Consider the following 27777-nt stretch of genomic DNA (forward strand, 5'->3'; position numbering starts at 1 on the left):
AAAAATTCAAGTCGAAAAGTAGATTCACATACCCAAAGTGTTTATAGACTAGGTTAAAATTTTCTGAACCGAATATGTTTAAAAATTTTAATTTAATTAATTGAAATGAAATAACATTAAGAATTCAGTTCTTCAGTTGCACTGGCCACGTTTCAATTGCTCACTAGCCGTATGTGGCTCGTGGCTACTGTATTGGACAGCATAGTCCTAGATAGAGGGCACAGCACATACAAATGTCCTGTGGCAGACAGGAGCTTGGTGTTCAATGAACTGAAAGAAGGCCAATACAGCTGGGAGGCCTGGAGGGCAAGAAAGGTGAGATGTTCCCAGAAAGGTCACCTAGAGCTGGGTCCTTATTCTCAGAGCCAAGAGAGGCCGCTGAAGAGTTTTAAGCAGCCAGCCCACAGGACCAGATTTGCAAAAGGCAAGTCTGATCATGTCGGCCGTTGTATAGACGACAGATTTTCGGGAAGTTGTTCAGGAGGCTGTTGCTGTCATCCAGGTGAGATGTGGTGGTGACAGTGGAAATGGAGAGAAGAGGACACAATCAGAGGTATCTGGAAAATAAAGTTGGCAGAGTTTGGTGATAAACCGGACATGGAAAAGGGGAGAAAGGGAGAGGGAGGTGTCAAGGATGAAGTCCCCATTTCTGGCTTGAACATCCAGACAGAGGATGGTGCTGTGTTCCGAGATGTGGAACTCGTGAGGAAGACCAGTTTGGAAGGAGAAAGAAGACCAAAACTTTGGTTTTGACCGCGTAGAGTTTGAGGTGCCCATGAGACATCCTGGTGACGAGGGTGGATAGACGTTGCGTTGACACAGATATGGGTCTAGAGTGCACAGGGGACATCTGAGCTGCAATGCCAACTGGCGTAGAGAAGATCACTGGGGCTGTGGGTTGGGAAGAGCCCTGGGTGAAGAGAGGCCTCAGCACCCAGCTCTGGGCCCTCCAAGGATAAAGATCAGATAACAGAGGATCGGTTGGCAGAAGAGTCAGAGAACAAGCAGGCAAAGGAAAAACCAAGGGAGTGTCACGTCCCAGAAGCCAGCAAGCAGGAGGGGAGATCAAGAGGACCAAAAGCTGCTAGATGCAAATAAACGAGACCTGGGAACTGACCACTGACTTACAACATGTGCACCAGTAGTGGCCTCAGCCAGAGCTGTTTGGAGAAGGTGATGGAGGCAGAATTCCGCACAAATTCTTTCCAGAAGTTTAGCCGAGAGACAGAGAAGTAAGACAGGGGCTAGAAAGAGATATGGGCTCAAGAGAGTGTCTTTTTTTTTCCTTTTTTTTTTTTCAGGTGGGAAAGATTTGAAAATGTTTAAAACCTGCTGGGAAGGGTCCAATTAAGAGGAAGAGGTTGAACACACAGGAGAGAGAAGGGGAAATCAGTACTGAATGACTCTGTGGGGAGGGACAGCTCTTATAGGAGCAAAGAGACGGGGGTGCCGGAGCGGGAAGGCTGGGAGGTTTGGAAGTGGGGAATCTCAGGTCTGTGCACCTGACACACTGTGGGGATCGACCCACCCATATCTCTGAGCCCCTTCGCTGCTGGTCAGGAGCCTGGGTGGTCACGGGCTGGCTCCGGCCTCTCCCCTAACCCCTTACTTTGCCTTCTCTCTCTGCCCCGGCTCTGTCTTTGCCAGTCTCTCTAGCCCTATGCATCGTCCATCTCTGATTTGGTCTCTCTGCCTTTGCCCCTCCCTGCTTCTCTGACTCTGTCCCTTCTCTGTCCCACTTTTTGTCACCGTGTCTTTCCCTGTTCCCACCTCATCAGCCCCTAGCTCTATCTGTGTGTGCCATTGCTTCTCTGTTTTTCTGTCTTTGTCTGGGTATCAGGCCCTGCATGTCTTGGCTGTCTCTGGCTCTGATTTGTCCCCATCTCCCAGAACCTCAGGTCCCTGCTACTTGAAGGGTGGCCATGGGTCAGCAACCTCAGCCTCACCTGAAAGTTTGCTAAAAATGCAGACTCTCAGGCCCCTCCCAGACCTAGAAATCGGAATCTGCCTTGTAACAGATCCCCCAGGTAATTCACATGCATGTTAAACGTTTCAGAAGCACTGTTCTCAGCTTTCCTCTAAAACATCAAAACCAAAACCCAGAGTCTTAGAATCAGAGTGAGCTGGGTCCTCCTGTAGCTCCTGCATCACCCGGGTGACGCTGAGGCATCCCACTTCTCCGCATCCCTCCTAACGCCGCTCTTGATGCTTTAGGCAATTAAGGGAGGGAACTTAATAGGAGCTCCAGGGGGTCCTGAGCTTCCACATCTGCAGAATTACCGATGGGAGGGAATTCTCCTGGGACGGATATACTGGTGTGTTCAGGTACAATTCCAGTGTGTCCTTGCAAACATTCCCACCTGGCTCTACCCCCATCTGTCTCACTCTGTCCTTTCAAGACTAACAATGCGTTTTTTGAGCTGGAGGTAGGGTATGGGTTTCAAGATGGGGCGGGGGCAGTTACCTGCTCGCAGCCTTAGAAGCAACCCACCTGAGGCCAGAGACCATAGGTTGGATGAGAAGTCACATTTTGTGATTTTCAGAGTGAGGGTGTGCTGGAGAGAGGAGTCATGTCAGGATTCCTAACACGGGGACTTCCCTGGAGGTCCAGTGGTTAAGAATTGGCCTTCCAATGCAGGGGACGTGGGTTTGATCCCTGGTTGGGGAACTAAGATCCCACACGCCACGGGGCAACTAATCCCCTGTGCTGAGGGGCAACTAAGCCCACGTGCCGCAACTACTGAGGCCGCACGCCACAACTAGAGAGCCAGTGCTCTGGAACTAGAGAGAAGCCCACACACTGCAACGAAGATCCCACATGCTACAACTAAGACCCAACGCAGCCAAATAAACAAATATTTAAAAAGAGAAAAAGATTCCTAACCCGACTCCCAGGTTTAGGCAACAATAGCATGTGATGTGCATACTGCTGTTATCTGGTCACAGTGTCATTTGGAAAATGTTAAGTTTTTCCTCTACAGGGTCGCAGACTTGCTCGGACTAACACATTTCTGGCCACCTTACCCAGTGCCAGCTCTGGTATGTTTCAGATCAATTCTCCAGAGAATGCATTTGTTTTCCATTTCAGTATTTCGGGTGATGGGATTGTGTTTTCTGAGTTTGTTTTTTTAAGTATGTTCCCCCCCGCTCCACCCTGGTTTGTTTGGTTTGGTTTGGTTTGGAAGCACAGAGAGAATTTAGGAAAAAGGTCAGCTTCCTGGGCCCCATTCAAGTCCCTGACCCAGGGCCAGTAATCCAGGTGCTGGCGGGTTTTTGCCCCTGATTCCAGCTGTGGTCCAGATTAGATCTAAACGGTGAAAACCCTGATGAACGGCGGTAAGGAAGGAGAAAACAACCAGAGAGAACAGGTCCCATTTCTGAAGGATTAGATGGATTCATTGCAAAGGGACTAGAGTGCTGCCTGGCTAGTAAAAGGGAGCCGGCACAAAAGCCTAGTTACAGGGCTGTAGAGAAAATCTGGAGATCAGGTGCCTCAGGGGTTGCTGAGACGGAGCATACCAGAGCTGGGAACACCTGCTTCGGTGTGGTGTCCCTCCTGGCTCTCCCTAGGGAAAGAGCTGACACAGGGTGAAGAATAAACAGGTTTTGCCTGGAGCCTTGCTTGGCTTCGGCATCAAATAGACCCCGGGTCAGCAGCCCTGATGGGGAGGGTGGGAGAGCCGCTCAACCTGGGTCCCTACCTTTCTCTCCCACCTCTAGCTTATCAGGTTAGTGGTGGGGAGGACGAGAGACCCAGACCAGTGGTTGGAGTGGGTGGCTTGGGTCCTACCCTAGAGCCTTCCAGAGCTTAAGTAGGAAATTGCGAAACAGGGCTACATTTTTAAAGAGAAAGTATGTGAAAAATGGTTCCTCCCTCGCCTGTTCGCTCTCCCGGAGCTTGGTGCAGGGTAGTGGGTGAGATGGATTCCTGGCTGGACTCAGTCCTGTGCGGGAAAGAGGGCAGAGTCAAGACCCCCAAGGGCCCCTCAGGCCAGGCCGCAGCAGCTGCCAGCCTTTGGTTATTGATTATTGTTATTGGGAGGCACTTTTTCCATCTGCGGAGCATCAGCCTGGCCCATGGAGAAGGCCGGTTCCTTCCTCTGGCTGAGTTTCATCTCCTGAAAGGGCTGGCTTCTGAGGGCTCCCTCTGCAACCCAATATGTACCATGGGCTGCTGATTAAGTACTTGGAATGTCTTCAGGTCGAGCCAGGCCTGTCCATAAAATGGGAGGCATTTTGGCAGTTCCAAGGCCCCTGGCACCCAGTCTTGGCACCGGCCCTGCTGTCTTCTTCTAGGAGCTGGGGTGGGCCTCCCGCCAGCATGCTTCCCTGGGAAACATCGAAGTGAGTTAAAGTCAACAATGAGTTCATCTCCAAAAGGAATAAGCCGGCAGCCTTCAGGGCAGGGGAACTGGAAGAGGGGGAACAGGGATTTGGGAGCAGCGGAGGGGGTTAAGTGATGCTGGGACAGCCAGACCAGATCCAAGCCTGTCAAACAAGCTGGCAGCTCAAGGAACAAAGAAAAGTGCTTTCCCAGGCCAGTGCTGGATGGCTCCCTTGGCAATGGTGGTGACAATGAGGGTGTCACAATCCCAGGGACCATGAGAAGTGTACTTTCAAGGATTGGGAGCCGGAGCAAGACACTGACTTGCAAAGAAGCTGGGGAAGTTGAGTTGACGGCCCCATGAGCTCTGGCTCTGCTGGTCCCAGGGCTGCCGGGAGGGCACGTGCAGATGGCCATGTGGGCTGTCGAACCCACTGTCTCATCTTGGAGGATTCAAAGGGGGAGGACTCGGGTGTCAAGGCCAAGTGAGGAGCAGGCTCGTGATTGCAGGACCCAGCATTTTCATCTGAACATCTCTATCGTTCGATTCATCTTTGAGGGCTTTACGTTTGGATAATCGCTCCTGGTTTGGGCCAGTGTGTCATTTCTGTGCTTTTCACCTGGGGCATGAGGAAACCACATCCTAGAGGGCACTGGACTGCTCTCTACTCATTTGATCTGTTGTGCCATGGGGCCGGGGAGCCAAAGGCAGAGCAAAGCCCAAAGTGAGCCGTACTCTGGGACTGGCCTGAAGCTGGAGTCACCTCTCTTTGGCCATCAAGTGGAATCCTGGTCTCTCCAGCCACCTTTCAAAGGCTGGACTCCACATGGAAGGAAGGGAGCAGACAGAAAAGCATGATGATGGCCCATCAGCTGCTTGTGCTGGTTGAGATACCCAGAAAACCCTTCTGGTTCAGACTTCGGATCTGACCCAGCGGCTGGGAGACGGGCAACAACTGCCTTGAATATGTACTTGGCCTGTCTCCCAAGGGCAGAACCATTGCTGAAGACTGTTTGATTTCTCCCATGCCCTCACCTCCATTCTCACAAGGTATTTTATTGTATGAGGTATTTGCCGACCATGCATACTTATAATTCTTTTCCCACCACCAAACCAACAAAATGTCCACAGACATTGCATCTCAATTTCTCACAAACACATTCTCTTTGCATTCCCATGGTTTCCCCTCTCCCCATTTCCCTCTTTTTCTAAAAAACCTCCTTCACCCTGTTGGTCCTTCTGATTCCTCTCCATGTGGACCAACTTTAACATTACTGCTCCCCTCAGAGCTTTTCCAGCCCCCTCCCACCACCATTCTGTGTCTTTCTTTCCTTTCGATGTGCAGCCCCAGGTCCTTCACAGCCAGCCCTTGCTCAGTACACATGTCCCCTATATTTTCCACCAGTTGCATTTGTCTTTTGTTATTGCAGGCTAGATGTTTGTCAAGTGAATGCAAAAAAGTGAATGAATGAAAAAGTCTCGCTTGAATGTGTTATTCTCATATTATTCCTGGAGATCATAGCTATTGATAAGACTTACTCCATTTTCCTTCTGGGAGTAAAAATAAGGCCAGCATCAAAGCTCATTAGGGCACTGGACCAAGATCTCTTTGTCATTGGCCACCACTGGTTGTGACAACCCAGCTCACCAGAGTCACCTCCCTCCACTCCCATCCCCCATCCCACCTACTCTTCTGCCCAGAACTACTCAATGGTGCCCAGTACCAATGAACTTTCAAACGTCAGTGCCTTTGTCCATGCTGTTCCCTCTCCCTAAAATGTTCTTCCTCCAGGGTCTCATCTGTGGAGCTACTCATATTTCATCCCCAGATTGAATCTTACGTGAAGGTGCTGCCCTCCCTCTGTGTTTCTATGGACTGTCTATAAAACTTTATCACCTCTAAGTGTCCCCAGCCCAACGTTAGCTCCTGAAAGCAGAGACTGTGGGATTCATTCTTGCATTTCCTGTCCTTTCCCAAGTCTTACGAAGCTGCGAAGCTACGGTTATAGTTGGAGACACACTTATGATAACAATGGCCAACATCTATATAGCACTTACACTATCCTAAGCCCTTTACTTGCATTGCCTCACTTCATCCTCAACACAGCTCTGTGACGTGGGTACTTTTGTTATGCCCATTTTTCAGATGAGAAAACTGAGGCACGAAGAGGTAAAGGGAAGTGAGCAGGGACACACAGCTTATAAACAGTGGAGCCAGGACTTGAACTTAGGGAGTTTGGCTGCACTACCGCCGAGCTGTGTAAAAACTCACATTTTGCCTGTCCTTTTCCCCACCAGCGTACCCTGACACCCAGCCTGTTCAGGTCTCACTTGTTTATCAAGAAGAGGAGGAGGATCCAGGGCATGGGTCCTATGTGCTCACAAATAACGCCGTAGGGTCCTCACGGGCACCCACCGGGCCCTGCCTCTCCCCTGCAGACCCTCATGAGTCATTGCTGTGAAGCAGCTCAAGGCCACCTCACCACTGCCTGGCTGCCGGTGTGTGCACCAGCCTTGGGCCCCGGGGGGCTACCTCAGGATGCTCCTGCAGCTGCCTACCCTGGGTGCAGACCTTGAAGATCCCAGTGCACCTAAACCTCATTGGGCAAAGCTGAAATTCTTTGCCTCAAGATCACCAAAGCCCATCTCACAGACTCTGGACAAAGGGGCTCTTTGGATTTCTGCCTGAAGCTCCCTTCTCCTCTGGGCTCCAAAAAAAAAAAAAAAATCCTTGGCCAGTGTCCCTCTTCCCAGACCCCTATTCTCCTCCATGCAGACTCCCTCTGCACCCCTCCCCATGAAACGTAAACCTCTGCAGAGAGCCCCCTGCTGGTCCACTAGAGCATCAGCTACACTGAGATGTGTAGGGAACCCCATCTTTTGAATTCCCAGGGCAGAAAAAAATAACTGTAACTCCATGTTGAGACTGGCAACTTTCATTCTCAGAGGGCAATGGCAACTGACCGCTCTAGTCGGTTACATGCCTGTTCAACGCGCGGAACACACACCAGAGCCCCAGGACTCGGCCGTGGGCAAGCTTTTTCTGTAAAGGGCCAGGGAGTAAGTATTTTAGACTTTGCAGGGCGGCTCTTCATCTCTGTCATTGTCGTGCCAAAGCTGTCGTGGACCGTTTGTAAACAAACGGGGTGGCTGTGTTCCAATAAAACTTTATTTATGAACTCTGAAATTTGCATTTCTTATCAGCTTCAGGTGTCACAACATATTATTCTTATTTTCTTCTACCATTTAAAAATGTGAAGACCATTCTTAGCTCACAAGCCCTATAGAAACAGGCGGCTATTGGGATTTGGTGGGAGGGCTGTGGTTTGCCTACCCCTGCCCTCAGAAATAAGCTACTTGGCTAATGCCCGGTGCGCTGGTGAGGTGGGGGAAGGGGAACACAGCAGAAATCTGGGTCCCCAGGTCCTAGGCACAGTGGCCAAGCATCCTAGGGATTTGCCCAGCTCTGGCTAGAAGCGAAACTGACAGCTCTAAAGTCTCTCGAATAGACGTTTAAAGCATCTAGAAGATTCCTCCAACCTGGTTACACAGTGAGTTGGAAGGATTGCTTTTTCCTGAGATGAGGGAGTTGGCAGATCTGTCTTTTTCTAATCAAGGCTCTAAAAAAATACTGAAATCAAGGTTTTGACCACTTCTTCCTCTGCTGCTTGAGAAGGTATCTGTCCTCACTTTCTTCCATACCTCAGTCTAGGTCTCTCTTTTGGAAGTAAGATTTTGTTCCCAGTCTAGACTAGAGCAGACAAAGGAGCAAGAGGGATACAGGAGGCCAAGGAAAACCTCGGGGTCTTGTTGGGCAGAAGTTGCCCCTAGGGCAAGGCTGACCTTCTGACAGACAGAGGTCCCCCTGACACATTGGTTTCAGGAGTTCGAGTTCAGATTCTTTATGTGACATTATTCTTCTGGAAACAATCTAAGGTACCTGGTCAACATTTAAAAAAAGTGCTTCCCTAAGGAAAAGGGAGTGGTGGGCAGGAGAGGAGGGGGTAAAGATTTACACAGAGATTTAGTCTAATGGCTTAAAAATCAAAAGGATCATTGGACAGATAGATATCAAGTGTAATAGGAAACACACTGATCCTGGGAAGATGACTTAATATGGGCCCTCCAGCCTCCTTGGAGCTTAAACACTTATCTACGATTTGGAATTATCCTTCAAATTCCCACATCAGTGTGTGCTCTGGATTCACTTCTCAGGACACAGCCAGCAATCCTGAGTTATCTAAACCAGTCTGAAAATTAGAGGCCATTAATAGCAGCTCATAAAATTGCTTCTCAGATTTTCATAAGCAGAGTATGCTGAGGGCCACAGGGCTTCGGTGATAGGAAGGAGAAAAATGCTGCTAGTTATGTTTCCAAAGCTTAATCTGGGGATCTTTTTGAAGAGCTCCTTACCCAGCAATGAGATGAATGCCAAGACCAATATAGACTCTGTTTTTCCCACTTAGAAGTGGTGACCAGATACATCATCCATGAAGAGAAGTTTCTTGGGGTTCCCAGGGGTGAATCTCTCAGCTTTTGATACCTTTCCATAGCCACCCAGCCCATCAGCTTGCTCTAAGCTTGTCTAAAACTTCCCTGGCATCCTGGGTTGAAAACTGAGAGCAGTTTGGTCCACGAAGCTCCAATTGAACACACCTTATTTTTTTGTATTCCCTTGTTGAGGTTGTCTGAACAAGGACTGTCTCTTTTTGTTTTCTACAAATGTAACAAAACTCTAAAAATGTATTCCGAGTGCTTCTCTGTTCTTCCAGGATCCTGGAGCTGGTAACTGTTTCACTCTGAGAAGCAGCCACTCCCGGGGCCCAGCTCTTGGCCCCAGCAGGCAGGGGTCACTTCATCAGTACTTGCCAGAGAGACACAGGAAACTGAATAGAGAAGGCTCTGCTCTCAGTTCAACCGGGAAGGCTAAGCCAACAAGCTGGCACTAACTAAGAGCAAATGGCCTTACGATGGATCATTGCCAAAGGATAACGACCCTCAGGCTGCAGCATAAATATCAAGGCATTTGGGGCAGAGCCAAGACATATATTTTTAGAGTGCGCAAGACACTGCCGCAGCCTTCCTCACCCTGGCTCTGCTGAGAGAAAAAGAGAGGATCTAAGATAGGTGGGAAAGGAGCTGGGTCTTACTAGGACTGCCTTCCAGTCAGCTCATCAGAAAGCCTCAGGGGGACTTTGGGGAAAGACTTTGCTTTTCAGATCTCAAACTTCTGTGTACCCAGGAATCATCTGAGAAGTTCTTTAAAACGTATGTTACCTGGGCCCCACCTCCAGAGGGTCAGATTTCAGTAGCTCTCGGGTGAAGCGCAAGAGTGCATTTTTTAGAGTTGCCGTATGATCCAGCAATCCCACTGCTGAGCATACATCTGGAGAAAACTATAATTTAAAAAGATACATGCACCTCTGTGTTCATAACAGCACTATTCACAATAGCCAAGACACGTAAGCAACTTACATGTCCGTCGACAGATGAATGGATAAAGAAGATGTGGTACATGTACACAATGGAATATTACTCAGCCATGAAAAGAATGAAATAATGCCATTTGCAGCAACAGGGGTGGACCTAGAGATTATCCTACTAAGTGAAGTGAATCAGAAAAAGACAAATACCATATGATATCACTTATATGTGGAATCTAAAATATGACACAAATGAACTTATCTACAAAACAGAAACAGACTCACAGACACAGAGAACAGACGTGTGGTTACCAGGGGTGGGGTGGGGGAGGGATGCACTGGGAGTTTGGGATTCGCAGATGCAAAGTGTTACATATAGAATGGATAAACAACAAGGTCCTACTGGATAGCACAGGGAACTATATTTAATATCCTGTGATAAGCCATAATGGAAAATAATATAAAATAGAATGTCTATATATGTATAACCAAGTCACTTTGCCGTACAGCAGAAATTAACACAACATTGTAAATCAACTGTACTTCAATTTTTTAAAAAGTCTGCATTTTTTTTCTTTTTTTTTTTTTTTTTTTGCGGTACGCGGTCCTCTCACTGCTGTGGCCTCTCCCGTTGCAGCTCCGGACACGCAGGCTCAGTGGCCATGGCTCACAGGTCCAGCTGCTCCGAAGCATGTGGGATCTTCCCAGACTGGGGCACGAACCCGTGTCCTCTGCATCGGCAGGCGGACTCTCAATCACTGCACCACCAGGGAAACCCGTCGAAAGTCTGCATTTTTTACCAACTCCCCCAAGTGTTTCTGATCACACTTTGACAAAAAATCTCTTTAGAAGCTGCTGCTACTTGTCCGTTAGATCCCAATGAAAAAGTTTTTACAGAATGAAGAAGGAAGTGAGGTCAAGATTCTCTGCTTCCTGTGAAAACACCAGTTCCTTCTTTCCTATCAGAACTTGGCACAAAGTTTGGCATTTTGAACCACCTTTCTGCTCTATTCCTGTTGGGATCTTCCCATTCACACACACCTGTGCTTACTAGGAGCAAGATTCCAGGGAGAGAGAAGCTAACCCTGGGTCTGGAGGAAAAGAGAAAGCATCCCATCTACATGGTGTGTACTGGGTATACAATGCTTTCATGTACCATAATTCATATGACCACACTACAGTCTTTCTGGGTAGTTAGATGAATATGTCAGTTTTAAAGCTGAGAAATTATAGGCCTGGAGGTATGTCATGCCTCCTCTGATCACCAAGACTTGAGGAAGGATATATGTGAAAAATATATTACACATACGGTAAGCAGGGCAGGCAAACCAAACCAATAACTTTAGCTTGACTTTCCTTGATGAGGCTTTTCATCTGCTGGTAGAACTGAGGTTGGTTGTTGGGGACAGCAAACACTGCTGTAAAAGAATTGATGGATCACATTATAAAAATAGACGGAAAGTTCGTATGTTAAACACAAGCTGAGTATGAGAACAGGAGAGAAACAACCCGCCATATCATCTGGGAAAATGAAACTCCTTGGCAAGACTTCACAACAGCCTGATTCAAAATTTCATAATGAAATTATGTCACTGATCAAAGCCTGAATGAGCTCATGGGCTGATTTTTGCCATTCGTGTTTATTCTGGTTTGAACCAAATTGAGGCATCAGAAATACATTATCCTAGTCTATTCTCCGGAAGTGGGCTATGGCACTCTTGTTTGGGGGACCAAAGGGACAGAGTGAGGCAGAAGAGGACACCTTTGGATCCTCACTGGGTGTGAAGTTGCTTCTGGTCAGCTCTGAGACACTTCCTCAAACACCATGTCAGGGTCAAGGGCGTTCAAGCAAACTTGTGTTTAAGCTCATTTTACTTGCCCTGGGGGCAATAAAAGTGAGTCTCAAGGGACTGAAGGTATTTCCCGCTCTTGTCTAGGACACGGCCTGGTTTTGCTCTAGAAAGATTGTTTTGGGGTTTGTTTGTTTCAGACTCAGAGAAATAAAGACCCAATCATCCCTCCCACAGTTAGAGGACCTGACTTTATACCAAGTTGTTTGTTTTTATGGAACAAGCTACCCCACCCAGGATCCACCTTCTTCCGGCCTAACCACCTCTTCTCTGACCTAATCTGAAGGCACAGTGATGGACACTTCCTGACAACTTGAAGTGCCAAAAAAAGAGGGAGTCTTCTTGGTTGAAACACAGACATCCAGAGACTTGACTTTGGCTAGTAAAAACAGAAACTTCTGGGTCTTACTGCCCTCATTCCCCCGCAGGAATGCAGAGACATTCCCATCTGCTATTCACTAAATGTGTCCTCCTAAAACTCATGTATTGAAATTCTAATCCCTGATGTGATGGTGTGTGTGTGTGTGTGTGTGTGTGTGTGTGTGTGTGTGTGTGTGATGGTATGTGTGTGTGTGTGTGTGTGTGTGTCGGCGGGGGTGGGTGGTGGGGGTGGGTGGTGGTGGGGTTGGTGATGGTGGAGATGATTAGGTTTAGATGAGGTCATGAGGATGGAACCTCCATGATGGGATTAGTGCCCTTATGGGAAGAGGAAGACACTCCCCCTTTCTCCAGCATGTGAGGACACAGTGAGAAGACAGCTGTCTACAAACCAGGAAGAGAATTCTCACTAGGAAGCCAACCATATGGGCACCCTGACCATGGACTTCCCAGCCTCCAGAATTGTGAGAAATCAACATTTGTGGTTTAAGCTACTCAGTCTATGGCATTTTCTACAGCAGCACCAGGTAAGACACCATCTATTCATTCCTTCATTCAGTGAATATTTATTTAGTCATTACTATGTTTAGTAGTAAGGACTTAGTCCTTACTAAGTGCTTTTTGAAGTCTTGAAGACACAGTGGTGAACAAACTTTCAAGGTCCCTGCTCTCAAGAAGCTTACATTCTACTTTTGGGGGAAGCAGCTGATAAACTTGTAAATAACATAATTTCAGCTAGTAATAAATGCCATGAAGTAAATAAAACAGAATACTATAACAGAGTAACTGCAAAAGAATGGGAGATTGTGATTTAGACAGATTAGACAGGAAAGACTTCCCCCAGGAGGAAGGGTTGCTGGGTAAAATACAGGATGCCCAATCAAATTTGAATTTCACATAAACAATGAATTTTTTTAGTATAAATATGTCCCAAATATTACATGGGACAGATAATATTTATACTAAAACTTATTCCATTGTTTATCTGAAATTCAAATTTAATGGGGCATCCTGGCTTTTTTGTTTGTTTGTTTGTTTGGTCACACAGCACAGCATGTGGGATCTTAGTTCCCCAACCAGGGATTGAACTCCGGCACCCTGAAGTGGAAGTACGGATTCTTAACCACTGGACCACCAGAGAAGTCCCATGGGCATCCTGTGTTTTTTATCTGCTAAATTTTGCAGCCCTACCTGTAGGTGACATTTGGGCTGAGAACTGAATGACCAGAAGGAACTAGCTATGCAAGGTTTAGGGAGATGATGATTCAGGCAGAAGGAATACCCAGTGTAAATGTCAGAATAACCAGAGAGTGGAAGGTACAAATGAGGTCAAATAAATAGGCAGGGACCAGATCATGCAAAATTCTTTAGGGATAGCAAGGAGTTTCAGTTTCTCTCCCTCTCTGCCTCTCTCTCTCTCTCTCTCTCTCTCTCTCTCTCTCTCTCCTTTAACGCTGAGAGTGATGATATGCTGTTGGAGTTTTCAGAAGGGTGACAAGATCTCATTGGTATTTGGCTGCTGTGTAGTCGGCCACTTTTGGAAGGGCTTAGAGGACAAATTCAGAAGATAATTAAACTTAACCTTCTGTCATTGGCCTGGGAAGAGGCATCTACATTTGAGGGTGGACCCAACTAGGAGTTCTAGGCCGGGCGTCCAGGGTAACTGGGCAGTTGCTATGGAGGGCAGCTTGGCGGTTGCTAGGGAGAGAGAGGGGCGGGGTTCGACGCAGGGCGACGTCTAAGAGGCCGGGGCGGGGGCGGAGCCTGGAGTGCGGCGGCGCGCGCCTCGCGTTCGCAGGAAGTCACTCAGGGTAAGGAAGGGATGCGAGCGGAAGTGACGTAGTCCCGCGCACGCGGTCCAGCGGGGATCGGGCGGGTTGTTTCGTCCCGGCTTGGGAAGTTACGAGCTCTTTTACCCCACGTAGGCCGGACCCAACGCTCCGGTCCCCGTCCCGTCGGCAAGATGGTGAAGCCCAAGTACAAAGGACGGAGCACCATCAACCCCTCTAAAGCCAGCACAAATCCTGGTACGGGCGGCGGGGCTCGCGGAGGGTGGGGCTTGGAGGAAGCTTGGAGGGAGGGACACCGGGTGGCCTTGCTTGGAGTGACCTCAAGCAGAGTGGCCTTTGGGGATGAGAAGGGAGAAGATGATTACTTGTTTATAGGCCCTGAGGAGGGCTCAGTCTTGCACGCCTGTCAAGGCTAGATGGCAGGCACCAGCTCTAAAGCCGGGAAAGTGAACACTCAGGCCTGGCAGCCATGGGGCATCTCCACCTGTGAGGTGCAGAGACTGGGAAGCTCTGAGTTGGAAGGGACACTTAAATTTGACCTCTTCTTGGGTCCCTGTGTGTGTCAGGTGTTGAAGCCCCTCCCCCAATATAGTTCAGTCTTGTATGAGTCCAGCTCTCCAGCTCAAGGAATTACTAGAAGTACTATAAATTAGACAAAGTCAGACTAAAAGTGATGTAGCCTGACCCAGCTGGCCCTTTACGCTTGGCCACACTTGCCTGCCACCTTAGCTTTGACCATTTAAATGAGAAAGGGCTAGTAGATTTGGAATCATCCCACGATGATGTGGATTTCAAATCTTGGAATCATCGCATCCGGTAAAGTGCATAGAAAATGCTGCAGATAAGTACGATTGTTTCAGTAAAGATGTTTTTGAAGATGTGTATGAGTTTTGTTGAGGTTCCACCACAGAATGAACAAGATAGCTTCTGGGGGAGTCCCTTCCATTTGGGTTTAGTTAATAAAACATATTAAAATATGGCCTAAAGTTTTTGATTTTAATTCATGTTGAATGTTTTACCTGGACCGCTGATAAGTTATTCAGTTTGTGTAGACTGGGATCTGACAGCGTTAGACCTGAAGAGGCCCTTAGAGATCATGATGTTATAGGTGAAGAACTGAGCCAAAATAGGGGAAGCGTCTTGTCACAGCTGGCACACGTAGTGAGCAGTAGAGCTGCCAGTCCTGTGATTTCTGCCTGTTTTCTACTGCATGACTTCAAGACAGATGACTTAAAGGCATCCCCAAATGAGAAGCTAAGACGGTATTACTATGCTAATTTGTCCTTCTCTTTCTCTCTGAGATGTAAGGCAAGAATTACTACCTATTTTGCTGTTGATAAAACTAAGGTCAAACATTAGGAAATTAAGAAACTGGTACATTAGGAACACTTATGTGTCAGAATCGTAGTCTTTGTGATGCTTTGCCTGTAGCAGGCACTCAGTATTTGTTAAACTGAGACCTAGAGGTAGGTGTCTTAGTGGTTAAGAGCACAGATGGTGATCTGATGCTTTTGTTCAAATTCTGGCTCTTGTACAAAAAATCTTTGTACAAGATGCTTGCCCACTGAGCCTCAGTGTCTTAACCTGCAGAATGGGGAGAATGCATCCCTCTTGGTAGGATTGTTGCATGGATTACATGAGACAATGCCTATAATGTGGATAGCACGGTGCCATAATTAGTGCTCAGAAACATTACCTACTATCATTTTCAAACACAGTCCTACGGAGGGTTCCAGATTAGGTCAACTCTGTCATACCATGTAGCTTCCAGGAATGATTTTGTTGGAGCAACACGTGGAGAAAGTGGAGATTTTGCAGTGGGGTGGCAGCTCGCCTGCTTTGAGTGAACTAGTTGGTGTGTTTGAAGCAATGGCTATACTTAGACTTGTTGGCTATCAAATAGTGTGCATTCCACTTCTGTGTTTCCTAGATCGAGTTGAGGGAGCAGGAGGCCAAAACATGAGGGACCGGGCCACAATCCGACGCCTGAATATGTACAGGCAGAAGGAGCGCAGGTGAGCGTGGGCGCTGGTGTCCTCTCCCCTTCCCTTCCTGCCCTTGACTTATAGCTGACACCTGTTAAGCCTTTGATATTCCCACCCCCACTTTCCCCAGGTAGGAGTAGTGTATTTTCAAATACCGTTTTATATGATAAACTGAATTTTGAGTTAAAGACATGCGCAGTAGGGGGTGAAATAGTGATTGTGTCACTGTACTGTACAACAGCCTTGTTCCTCACAGCCTCGGCCTACACAAATGGCATGTTAAATCTCAAGGTACATATCTGTCAGATAGAAATCTGCTTTTCTTTAACAAAGCATGTAGGATGGTGTCATGAAAGCGGCCGGAAAACTTGTTTTTTCTAATGACAAACCTTAGATCACAACATTGTGGCACTTGGAAACTCATCACAACTCGGATGTGCTGAGGCAACCTCTACCACAGGGGCTTGCTGAGTGTGGCATTTTGCGACCTGGTCTTATTTTGTCTTATTCAATTTGTTTGGTAATTGGATTCTTCATCCGTTCTAAAAGATGTGTCTAAAACACAAATGTCAATGAACGTAATCTGCCTTAGTCACCTACTCTGCAGTTTGTTTTAGAATTTCGAGTTCCAGCAAAAATCACCCTCTACTTAAAATTCATTTAAACTAGCCTTCAAATAATTATCCAAAAAAGACTCAAGTATGCAGTTTTCTTAAAAGCAAACAAACAGATTTTTAAACATGGTCATTAGTCGTTATTCATCGAGCAGAAATCATTACGTGCTCTGTTGCAAGAGGTTAAGTGGCTTTGGGGCAGTCTGTTTTGAATGTAGAAGTACTTTTTGTTTACCAAAATCTGTATTTCATGATCACTTAAAACTGGAAGGAGAAAAAAAAAAAGAGGTCCTTTTGATGGAAAGCGTATTCTGTAAACCCAGCTTTGCTGTAGCCTTTCTTCTGTTGTCAACCCAAATCTGTTACTTCCTCAATTCAGGAACAGCCATGGTAAAGTGATTAAGCCTCTGCAGTATCAGTCAACGGTGGCTTCTGGCACAGTGGCGAGAGTGGAGCCGAACATTAAGTGGTTTGGTGAGTGTGGTCCTTTGCTACTTTTACCCTAGAAAATGTGTGCTGTATGGAAAAGGGTAGAATGTTCAGGTATCTAAAAGGCAGGTATCTGGGGGCTTCCCTGGTGACGCAGTGGCTAAGAATCCGCCTGCCAATGCAGGGGACACGGGTTCGATTCCTGGTCCGGGAAGATCCCACATGCCACGGAATAACTAAGCTCATGCGCCACAACTACTGAAGCCCGTGCGCCTTAGAGCCTGTGCTCTGCAACAAGAGAAGCCACCACAATGAGAAGCTGGACACACTGTAGTGAAGAGTAGCCCCGGCTTACCACAACTAGAGAAAGCCCACGCACAGCAACAAAGACCCAATGCAGCCAAAAATAAATAAATAAAAATAAGAGGCAGGTATCTGGGGTGAGGGGAACTGCCAAGGACAGTATGAGAAAGGGATGAGATAAGAAGTCCCCACCGTGGGAAAAGTGCAGAGAAAAGTCGTGGCGGTGGCTTCCATAAATGACTTCTTTTTGAAAAGAGCCCATCATTGTTCACCGTGAGTGAACCTCTTAGACAGATGAGATCATCCTTAATGACTAGCATTCATTAGAACTCTCCTCTCCTAATTTCCAGTCACCTGGAGAGGTGACTTTGAGAGGTGCCTTGCAGGCGTGTTTGTGCCTTTAGCCTAAAATTCCTCTGAAACACTTTTTCTTAGTGGGGTTGTATTTGGACTGAGTGACAATGAAAGGACCTCTCATTGGTCCTTCCCAGGAATGAATAGCGTATCTCCAGAGGTCTTGGGGAAGCAGGATTTCTTCCTTTGGAAACTCCACCTTCATCTCTGTTGGGGCTTTCAGCCTTTCCCTCAGCCACTGCCAGCTGTGTGGGCACATCAGATGGTCAGACGACATTCTTTGCCTGCTGCTTGACCTCTCTTCTGGGGGGCAGATGGCAACTACCTTTGCACATCTCGTACGTCTCTTGGTGGGATTGGTACCCCCTAGGAAACTACAGCACAGAAAAGTGTCCGAGAGAACTCCTTCAAGAGGCCTTTAGCATGGTGGCAAGGTCCGGTGACACTAGATCCAGACCCCCTGGGTTTGAGGCCTAGTTCTGCCATATCTGGGGCCATGGTCAGGTTCTTAAGTTTGCTCATCAATTTCTCCATCTGTAAAATGAAGATAAAAACAGCACCTATTGCGTAGGACTGTTGTGGTAATTAAATGAATAAATACTCTTATGTAAAGTGCCTAGAATAGAGTCCAGCAAGTAGTACAATAGAAGCTTTAACCGCTGGCATTGTCACCATGCCCGCCAGTGTGTTCGTCTTCACCTTGAGTTTGGCATTTGTGCTGCAATGTGCTGTTTAGTGAATACGATCTCTCACTTCCAAGGTGTTCTCCAAGCAGTGTTACATAGTTTCATTGTGTTCCCTTGCAGGGCTTTGTTGGTTAATTTAATAGTGCCTTCAAACCCTAATGACCCTAAAAACCAGAGCTGTGACCCTTAGGTGCTGTGCTTCGGGATTCTCTTGAGTATGCTAACTGATCAGCTGTGATTGGCTCCAAATTTCTTTGCCAGATCTAGCAGGAAGTAGGACATTTGTCAGATCTCAGTTCCATTCAGTGATGTTTATTTTTCAGTTTCATCCAGTCAGGAAATTGGACTTGGAGAACTATTGAAACCCTTTGTGTGTCTGGGTTGGTGGATTAGTTCTTAGTGTATGAGTGCAGGAGAGGCAGTTTTTTTGGGGTTTGTTTTCTGGTTTTTTCCTTCTTTTAAGTTTGAAAATGGCTACGTGGGATGGATGTGTCAGGTGTTTGGGTGAGTGAGGGCAATTTAAAATCTTACCTTTATAGCACAGGGAGATCAGCTCAGTCCTTTGTGACCGTCTGGAGGGGTGGGATAGGGAGGGTGGGAGGGAGGGAGACGCAAGAGGGAAGAGATATGGGAACATATGTCTATGTATAACTGATTCACTTTGGTATAAAGCAGAAACTAACACACCACTGTAAAGCAATTATACTCCAATAAAGATGTTAAAAAAATAAAAATAAATAAAATCTTACCTTTCACTGTGTCCCTGGGAAGATGGAGGCGGCGGAAGTTGTAAGGAGCTATTTATTAAACAGCAACATTCTTTTGTAAAACAGGAAACACACGTGTGATTAAGCAGTCATCGCTACAAAAATTTCAAGAGGAAATGGACACGGTCTTGAAGGATCCATACAAAGTCGTCATGAAGCAAAGCAAGTTACCCATGTCTCTTCTCCATGATCGAATCCGGCCTCATGTAAGATGGAGGATGTCCCCGGCCACCCGTGCACATCCCTCTCTACCATACTTTGCTCTTGTTTTTCCATAGAGAATATGGCCTGCTTTCCGAGACTTCTCCTTTCACCTTTGTTAGGGGTCTCACCTTTAGCATGAACCGAATTCTGTCGGAGAAGTTCAGTGGCATAGTAGTGGACCAAAGCACAGGCTTGGGAGTCAGGCCTGAATTTTTTTTTTTTTTTTTTTTTTTGCGGTACGCGGGCCTCTCTCTGTTGTGGCCTCACCCGTTGCGGAGCACAGGCTCCGGACATGCAGGCTCAGCGGCCATGGCTCACGGGCCCAGCCGCTGCGCGGCATGTGGGATCTTCCCGGACCGGGGTACGAACCCGTGTCCCCTGCATCGGCAGGCGGACTCTCAACCACTGCGCCACCAGGGAATCCCGTCAGGCCTGAATTTTAATCTTTGCTCCGTCCCTTCCCGCAGCCTTAGTTAGGGTTCTCTGCGAGCTTTCACTTCCCTGACGGGTAAGTCAAGGTGACCCCTCTTCGGGTGACCGGATGCAGATGAAACATCCAGTGAGGCTCTTGGCACATGGCGAGCACTTAGGCCACCGCTGACTTAGACCTAAATAGATCATGGCTATTAGCAATACTATTTTTAAATGTTTTTGGTAAGCAAGCTTGTTTAAGTGGTAGTTCCATCAGACTTTGGGGAAGCATAGAATTAGGATTGGCTTGGTAGGAGGGAGACCTTTGGTGTTGAGCACTTTCAGCTTCTTGAGAGCTCCTTAGAGAGTCTTTTCAGCTGAAGGAAAGGGTGCCAGTCAGATTGGTTGTTAATCACTGAAGTTAGAAGTGCAGTAAAGACCGAATCTGGCTTGACTGGAATTAGTTTCACATGGAACCAAAGAAATGGCCTAATGCCTGCCTACACATTTTTACTTGCTTTGAATAGTAATTCCCAAAAATGTACATAAGTACAGCGCAGAGCTTCAGTTCCAGCGTGAGGAGGGGAAGAAAACACTGACATGCATACATGGATTAAACACGGATTAAACAGTTCAAAGAAAAGTGTTTACTTGCAGAACAAAGTAAAACCCAAGGCCTGGTTATTGCCTCAGGTTTTGTCAATTATGCTTTGTTTTATGACAGACTAGAAGAATGTCACCTATTAGTGGAGTGACTGTTTTCTTTCAGGGAGACACGTGAGTGTAATTCATGAACGACAGACAAGTTGCTCATTTCCTTTGTTCTCTCTGTCCTCCCTAAAGCCATCTTTCAACAAACTATTGACTCCTGTTTATGAGAAGAACAGAGAAGTTCTATTATGGATTTACTGCTTTGTTGCCCGTGGCAGTTGTTCAGTGCTTCTAAAATTCAGTGCTTAAATGTCTGACGCATAGAATGAAGGGCCCACAGCTGCAGCAGTTTGTATTTTGGTGCAGACAGGTACTCAGAGTAACTGATGAGTTTTCTGCTCTGGCCTTGCAAAACCTTACCTGTTTTATTTTTAGTGCAATATCTACTACTCGTTATGAAATCTGATTCTGAGATTTGCTGCACAGTGGAGTCAAATCAGATATGCTTTTTTTTTTTTTTTTTTTTTTTTTGCGGTACACGTGCCTCTCACTGTTGTGGCCTCTCCCGTTGCAGAGCACAGGCTCCGGATGCGCAGGCTCAGCGGCCGTGACTCACGGGCCCAGCCGCTCCGCGGCATGTGGGATCTTCCCGGACCGAGGCACGAACCCGTGTCCCCTGCATCGCAGGCGGACTCTCAACCACTGCGCCACCAGGGAAGCCCCAGATATGCTTTTAACTTTTGCACATTCACCTGTGTGTGCATTACAATTACTATGTTTCTGTAGCAGTACTACAGTGTAAATACTGTAACTTATATTGTCTCTGTATTTTAGTGTATAGACATATTACCACCTTGTACTTACTAAGGTACAGGTTTATAGACACAGGTCCAGGTATATTGTATGTTATAGGCTGAGAGATTTTCAAGGATAATTTTGATCATAATTTTCCCAGTGACATTAGAACCTAGTTCTCATGTAAAACGTGACTGTTCTGTTTGGGGATGTTCCCTTGTTGGAGCGTAGTGAATAAAACTAAACTAAGAGATGGGTTAGAGACTCTGATAATAGCTTAAGGATCTTTAGGAGTTGGAGAGGTGTCTGTTAAGTTCAGAAGCCACTGGGTTGTTCTCTCTTCCGTGTTTCGTAGCTGGTGCTTACAGAGGAGCCTGTACTGGGGGGCAGAGGGTGTTTGTTTTTTTTGAGGATATTCTCTGCCGGCTGTTAACATACTGTTACGTGATAGATCCTAACTCAGAGTTTGACTTTCATCCTGTTTCAAAAATTCCTCTGCCTGTAACTCTTTTACAGGCACATCAAGTTCTAGTTAGGATCAGGTTCCTTTTATCACATCTAAACTATTATTTTGGACTTTTGCTAGATGTTTTTCATCTGAAGACTTTGCATGTGCATTTAATAAAAACGTTACCTAAATTAGGAAAAATGTTATCTGAAACTAAAATGCATCTTACAAAGCAAGCAATTCCTTTTAGCCATGAAAGAAATTAACTTCCAAGAAAAAGTTGGCATTTACAGTTTTTTTTTTTTTATAAATTTATTTATTTTATTGTTACTATTTTTTTGGTTGCATTGGCTCTTCGTTGCTGTGCACGGGCTTTTCTCTGGTCGAGGTGAGCGGGGGCTACTCTTCGTTGTGGTGAGCAGGCTTCTCATTGTGGTGGCTTCTCTTGTTGCGGAGCACGGGCTCTAGGCGTGCGGGCTTCACTAGTTGTGGCTCGAGGGCTCTAGAGTGCAGGCTCAGTAGTTGTGGCGCACGGGCTTAGTTGCTCCGCAGCCTGTGGGATCTTCCCAGACCAGGGCTTGAACCCGCATCCCCTGCATTGGCAGGCGGATTCTTAACCACTGCGCCACAAGGGAGGCCCTACAGTTGGTTTAAAAAAAACCTCACAAATTTGAGCATGATCATCCTTGACAAAAATCTGTGAATTTGGCGAATTTTATGCACTTGTTAGAAAGCTAAAAAAAAAAAGGGTCAGAAAAAAGAAGTTAATTTTCAGCGTTGTAACAGTAATTACATTTGACTAAAGTTTATGATAAATGAAATAAAGCAGAGTTTTTGGCAAGTCTTACACACAGCGATTCATATTTGCTTTGACTATTTGTATTTTGTATTTCTCCAGGAAAGCTTACAGAGCCTTCAGAAGAGGGGAACAAGTGCGTTTGCTATTTAAATAAGGATTTCTGATTTGAAGTCAGGCTGCGTCCATGTTGTAGATTTTGGTATGGGTTGAGCTTTGCAAAAATGAAAGCAGAAAGCCTTTCCCAGATAGGTTTTGAACTTTTTGCTTTTTCTCAGTGCTTTACTTAGTGTTACCTGTAATTCTCCTTTCTCTTTAGAACTCCAAGGTGCACATCCTTGATACTGAAAGCTTTGAAACTACATTTGGCCCTAAAGCACAGAGGAAGCGACCAAATTTATTTGCAAGTGATATGCAGTCACTTATAGAAAATGCGGAAGTGTCCACTGACAGCTATGACCAGGGGAAGGATCGTGACTTGGTAGCTGAAGACACTGGTGTGAGGTACAGTTTTAAAGTTCATGCATAGCTCCTCGTTTGCTCTTCTGCAATGGACATCTTCTTTACAGTTATTTACCTGCAAGAAGCTCGGTGATTTATCTCATAGGTGGAGATCTTCCCTTAGACTAGAAAAATTAGTGAAACTGGTTGGGGCCAGACTAAAGATAATTTAAGGTGGCTGGTTTACTATTGGTCTCTTAATTCCCCCCCAAATAAAAAGAAATAACACTTTCTTCATAATAATAACAGTATATTCTATCATAGACAAATTTTTAAAATATAGTTAAATTGGAAATACAGCAAAAAGAAAATAAGCACTCATAATTCCACTACTTATGTTAAGCATTGTTAATATTTTGGTAAATATCAGGGTTTCCTCTGGACCACTGGGGGTGGGGGGAGTTCATTGATGGCCTTTGAGGTTTCCGTGACCCTCTGAAGATAATATGGAAAATTTATGTACATGCATAAAAGAAGTGGAGTTTTGTTGTTTATAGAGAAAGGGAGGAGAAGAAGGATCCATAACTTTCATCATACTTTCATAGGGGCTCATACCCAAAAGAAGGTCAAGGATCAGTTAAGGATATATATGTATATATATACATTATTCTGGATGTTTTTATTTATAAATGTAATACTTTAAGACTGTATTTTAACTTGCTTTTATTTTAATATATTTTTCTAAATTATTAAGAATATATTTCCAGGGGCTTCCCTGGTGGTGCAGTGGTTGAGAGTCCGCCTGCCGATGCAGGGGACGCGGGTTCATGCCCCGGTCTGGGAAGATCCCACATGCCGTGGAGCGGCTGGGCCCGTGAGCCGTGGCCGCTGAGCCTGTGCGTCCAGAGCCTATGCTCTGCAACGGGAGGGGCCACAACAGTGAGAGGCCCGCATACCGCAAACAAACAAACAAACAAAAAACAAAACGAAAGAAAAAGAATATATTTTTTCATGTCAGTTCTTAGTCAACAGTGATATAATGTTTCATGTCAGAGTAGGTTTCTGTTGTGGCCAGTCCCATGGTTAGACATTGATGCTGTTCAGAGGTTTCCCCTATGGTAAACAACTCGAAGGTGAAACATCGATGTGACTAATTCTTTCTCATTCTTAATTGTTCCCCAAAGATAAATTCTTAGGGGAAGTGCCGTTGAAGAATATGCAGTTTTTTGATAGGCGGCTGCCTTATTACCCTCCAGAAAGGGTTTACCAGTTTCGTTCTCTTGGTTCTCCCTCACGTGTTCCTGAGGTGCCCTAGCGGAGAGGTGCTGTCCCCTGCCTGCAGTGCCACTGCCTTGGTGCTGTCCTCGGTCCATCGCTAGCCCTGGGCCTCCTAGAGGTAAAGTCAAGGCACTCGAGGCCAAGCAAAAAGAGGCAGCGAGTTCATTTATTCTTAGAACTATTTGGACTTGTATGCTTCTGCTGATTTGAATTTTTTCCACCTCCAAAGGGTACCGTCGGCAGTGGGGGAGAAACAAAACTATTCTTGTTCCAGGGACATTGGGTAAATGTCTCTGAGGCTAGTAAATGAGCAGATTCTCAACCTTATCCAGAAAGTTTCACTCTACGTGGGAGCTGTGGAGTGTGGATTATGGTTCAGATTCCTTTTCATAATTCTCTGTGACAGACTGCCTAATTATAGTTGCTTTTTTTAAAATTAAATTTATTGTGGTAAAATATACATAACAAAATTTACCATTTTAATCTTTTTAAAAAATTATTTATATATTTTTGGCTGTGTTGGGGCTTCGTTGCTGCGCGCAGGCTTTCTGTAGTTGAGGCGAGTGGGGGGCTACTCTTCATTGCAGTGCGCAGGCTTCTCATTGCAGTGGCTTCTCTTGTTGCAGAGCACGGACTCTAGGTGTGTGGGCTTCAGTAGTTGTGGCACACGGGCTCAGTAGTTGTGGCTTGCAGGCTTTAGAGCGCAGACTCAGTCATTGTGGCTCACAGGCTTAGTTGCTCTGCGGCATGTGGGATCTTCCTGCACCAGGACTCGAACCCGTGTCCCCTGCATTGGCAGGTGGATTGTTAACCACTGCGCCATCAGGGAAGTCCCAGTTTAATCATTTTTAAGCATCCAATTTAGTGGCATTAAGTACATTCACATGGCTATGCAACCATTACCACTATCCACCTCTAGAATTTTTTCACATCATCCCAAACTGAAACTCTGTACCCATCCAGCACTAAATCCCCATTCCCCCCTCTCCTCAGCCCCTGGCAACCACCATTCTGTTCTCTGTCTCTTATGAGTTTGACTTCTCTCTTGAATAGTACTTCACGTAAGTGCACTTGTACAGTATTTGTCCTTTTGTATCTGGCTTATCTCATTAGCATAATGTCTTCAAGGTCATCCATGTTGTATCGTGTATCAGTACTTTATTTGTTTGTATTGCTGAACAGTATTCCATTATGTATACATGACATTTATTTTTATTCATTCATCTGTCAGTGGGCATTTGGATATAGTCATTTTTTAAATTAAGTCAGTTTTTGGTCCGTCTACAACTAGTTGGTTTTTTTTGTTTTGTTGTAATTTTTATTGAAGTATAGTTGCTTTACAATGTTGTGTTAGTTTTTGCTGTACAGCAAAGTGAAGCAGTTATACATGTACATATATCTACTCTTTTAGATTTCCATCCCATTTAGGTCACCACAGAGCATTGAGTAGAGTTCCCTGTGCTGTACAGTAGGTTCTCATTAGTTATCTCTTTTTTTTTTTTTTTTTTTTTGCTGTACGCGGGCCTCTCACTGTTGTGGCCTCTCCCGTTGCGGAGCACAGGCTCCGGACGCGCAGGCTCAGCGGCCATGGCTCACGGGCCCAGCCGCTCTGCGGCATGTGGGATCTTCCCGGACCGGGGCACGAACCCGCGTCCCCTGCGTCGGCAGGCGGACTCTCGACCGCTGTGCCACCAGGGAAGCCCTAGTTATCTATTTTATACATAGTAGTGTATATATGTCAGTCGCAATCTCCCAATTCATCCTACCCGCCCTTCCCCCCTTGGTAACCATAAGTTTGTTTTCTACTGCTGTGACTCTATTTCTGCTTTGCAAATAAGTTCATCTGTACCATTTTTCTAGATTCCACATATAAATGATATTATACGATATTTGTCTTTCTCTTTCTGACTTACTTCTATATGACAATCTCTAGGTCCATCCACATCTCTGCAAATGGCACTATTTCATTCCTTTTTATGGATGAGTAATATTCCATTCTATATGTGTACCACATCTTCTTTATCCGTTCCTCTGTCAATGAATGTTTAGGTTGCTTCCACGTCCTGGCTATTGTAAATAGTGCTGCAGTGAACATCGGGGTGCACGCATCCTTTCGAATTATGGTTTTCTCTGTATATATGCCTAGGAGTGGGATTGCTGGGTCATATGGTAGCTCTATTTTTAGTTTTTTAAGGGACCTCCATACTGTTCTCCATAGTGGCTGTACCAATCTACATTCCCACCAACGGTGTAGGAGGCTTCTCTTTTCTCCACACCCTCTACAGCATTTATTGTTTATAGATTTTTTGATGATGGCCATTCTGACCGGAGTGAAGTGATACCGCATTGTAGGTTTGTTTTTTTGTTTTTTTTCCTTGCGGTACGCGGGCCTCTCACTGGTGTGGCCTCTCCCGTTGCGGAGCACAGGCTCCTGACGCATAGGCTCAGCAGCCATGGCTCACTGGCCCAGCCGCTCCGTGGCACGTGGAATCTTCCCGGACCAGGGCACGAACCCATATCCCCTGCATCGGCAGGCGGACTCTCAACCACTGCACCACGAGGGAAGCCCCTCATTGTAGTTTTGATTTGCATTTCTCTAATGTTAGTGATGTTGATACTAGTTTTGATACCGCTTTCCCTTGGCACATGGTGTTTTCCCTAAAACATCCTTTTAATCTTTATAGTGCTTCGTTTGCTCACTTTGGGTCTTTTCTTATTTAGGAATGAAGCCCAAGAAGAGATATATAAAAAGGGACAGTCTAAAAGAATATGGGGTGAACTCTACAAGGTAAGACTTTAAATTCTGTCTCACTGAGTGGTTCCTTTGGCTTTCATGATCTTATATATGAGAAAACTGACTTGGATCTATTGAAGCTCTGTCAATACAAATTCCACCTCCAGGATGGATGTGTCCGTGCGCGTACTACCATTGTTCTAGATAACTGCATTTTTTTATTACTCATATAATAGTAACAACCACATTGCATAGATTCACATATTCTCTGTTAATATTTCTCTGGATTACCTGCTAAAATGATATTCCTGTTGAGATTTATTATACATGGTTAGAGCTGCATGAGAATTTTTGAGTTACTTAGTCCAGCCCTCTCATTTTACAGGTGAGAATTCAAGTCTAGAAAGCTTGAATACCTTCCCCAGCTTACCCAGGTAGTTAGTACAAGAGGCTTTGTGTCTCCTGAGTCCCGGTCTAGTTCTCTTCAGCTGGCTGAGTCTTAGGTCCGCACTCAAGTAATATTCTCGGTAACGAAGACTTTCAAGCATAGTCACGTAATTAAATATAACATGATAGGAAACTAGTACCACGAAAGCACACAAAATTTTTTAGTTTTTTTGTAAAATACTCAAAATCTATAACATGGAAGCTTAGAGGTCTAAGAAGTAAATGAGGGACTGCCCTGGTGGTGCAGTGGATAGGACTCTGCACTCCCAGTGCAGGGGGCCTGGGTTCGATCCCTGGTCAGGGAACTAGATCCCACATGCATGCAGCAACTAAGAGTTCGCATGCCACAACTAAGGAGCCTGCTGCAACTAAGGAGCCCTCGAACTGCAGCTAAGACCCAGTGCAACCAAATAAATAAATAAATAAAATATTTTTTAAAAAAAGAAGTAAATGGTTCTGCTCACTAATACATAGCAGTCGTGAAATAGACTGGTTTCATGCAAGCTAGTTCTATTTGGAATTCAACAAGTTTCAGATACTCACAGGATGAAAACAATTTTTTGAGTACTGATCCCTGGGCTTTGAGATTGGCTACCACCTGCTCTTCTCATAAGACTGTTGAGAGGTTATCTCTATTGTTGCTTTATTTTTCCCAGGTTCCCTTAAAT

The 27777-nt window shown here is 45.8% G+C and overlaps 1 protein-coding gene across 1 annotated transcript in view; it reads left to right on the plus strand.

Moving 5' to 3' along the window:
- Nucleotides 1-13816: 13816 nt before the first annotated feature.
- GNL2 (G protein nucleolar 2) overlaps nucleotides 13817-27777 on the plus strand; it is a 30055-nt gene continuing 16094 nt past the window's right edge. The window contains exons 1-6 of the mRNA XM_030868899.2: nucleotides 13817-14003; nucleotides 15697-15781; nucleotides 16745-16839; nucleotides 18971-19110; nucleotides 22529-22713; nucleotides 26650-26716. Coding sequence (XP_030724759.1) covers nucleotides 13940-14003; nucleotides 15697-15781; nucleotides 16745-16839; nucleotides 18971-19110; nucleotides 22529-22713; nucleotides 26650-26716 — 636 coding nt within the window. The 5' untranslated portion in view covers nucleotides 13817-13939. The remainder of the gene's footprint in view (nucleotides 14004-15696; nucleotides 15782-16744; nucleotides 16840-18970; nucleotides 19111-22528; nucleotides 22714-26649; nucleotides 26717-27777) is intronic.

Source organism: Globicephala melas, chromosome 1 (genome assembly GCF_963455315.2).
Source record: "Globicephala melas chromosome 1, mGloMel1.2, whole genome shotgun sequence".
NCBI classification, from domain to species: Eukaryota; Metazoa; Chordata; class Mammalia; order Artiodactyla; family Delphinidae; genus Globicephala; species Globicephala melas.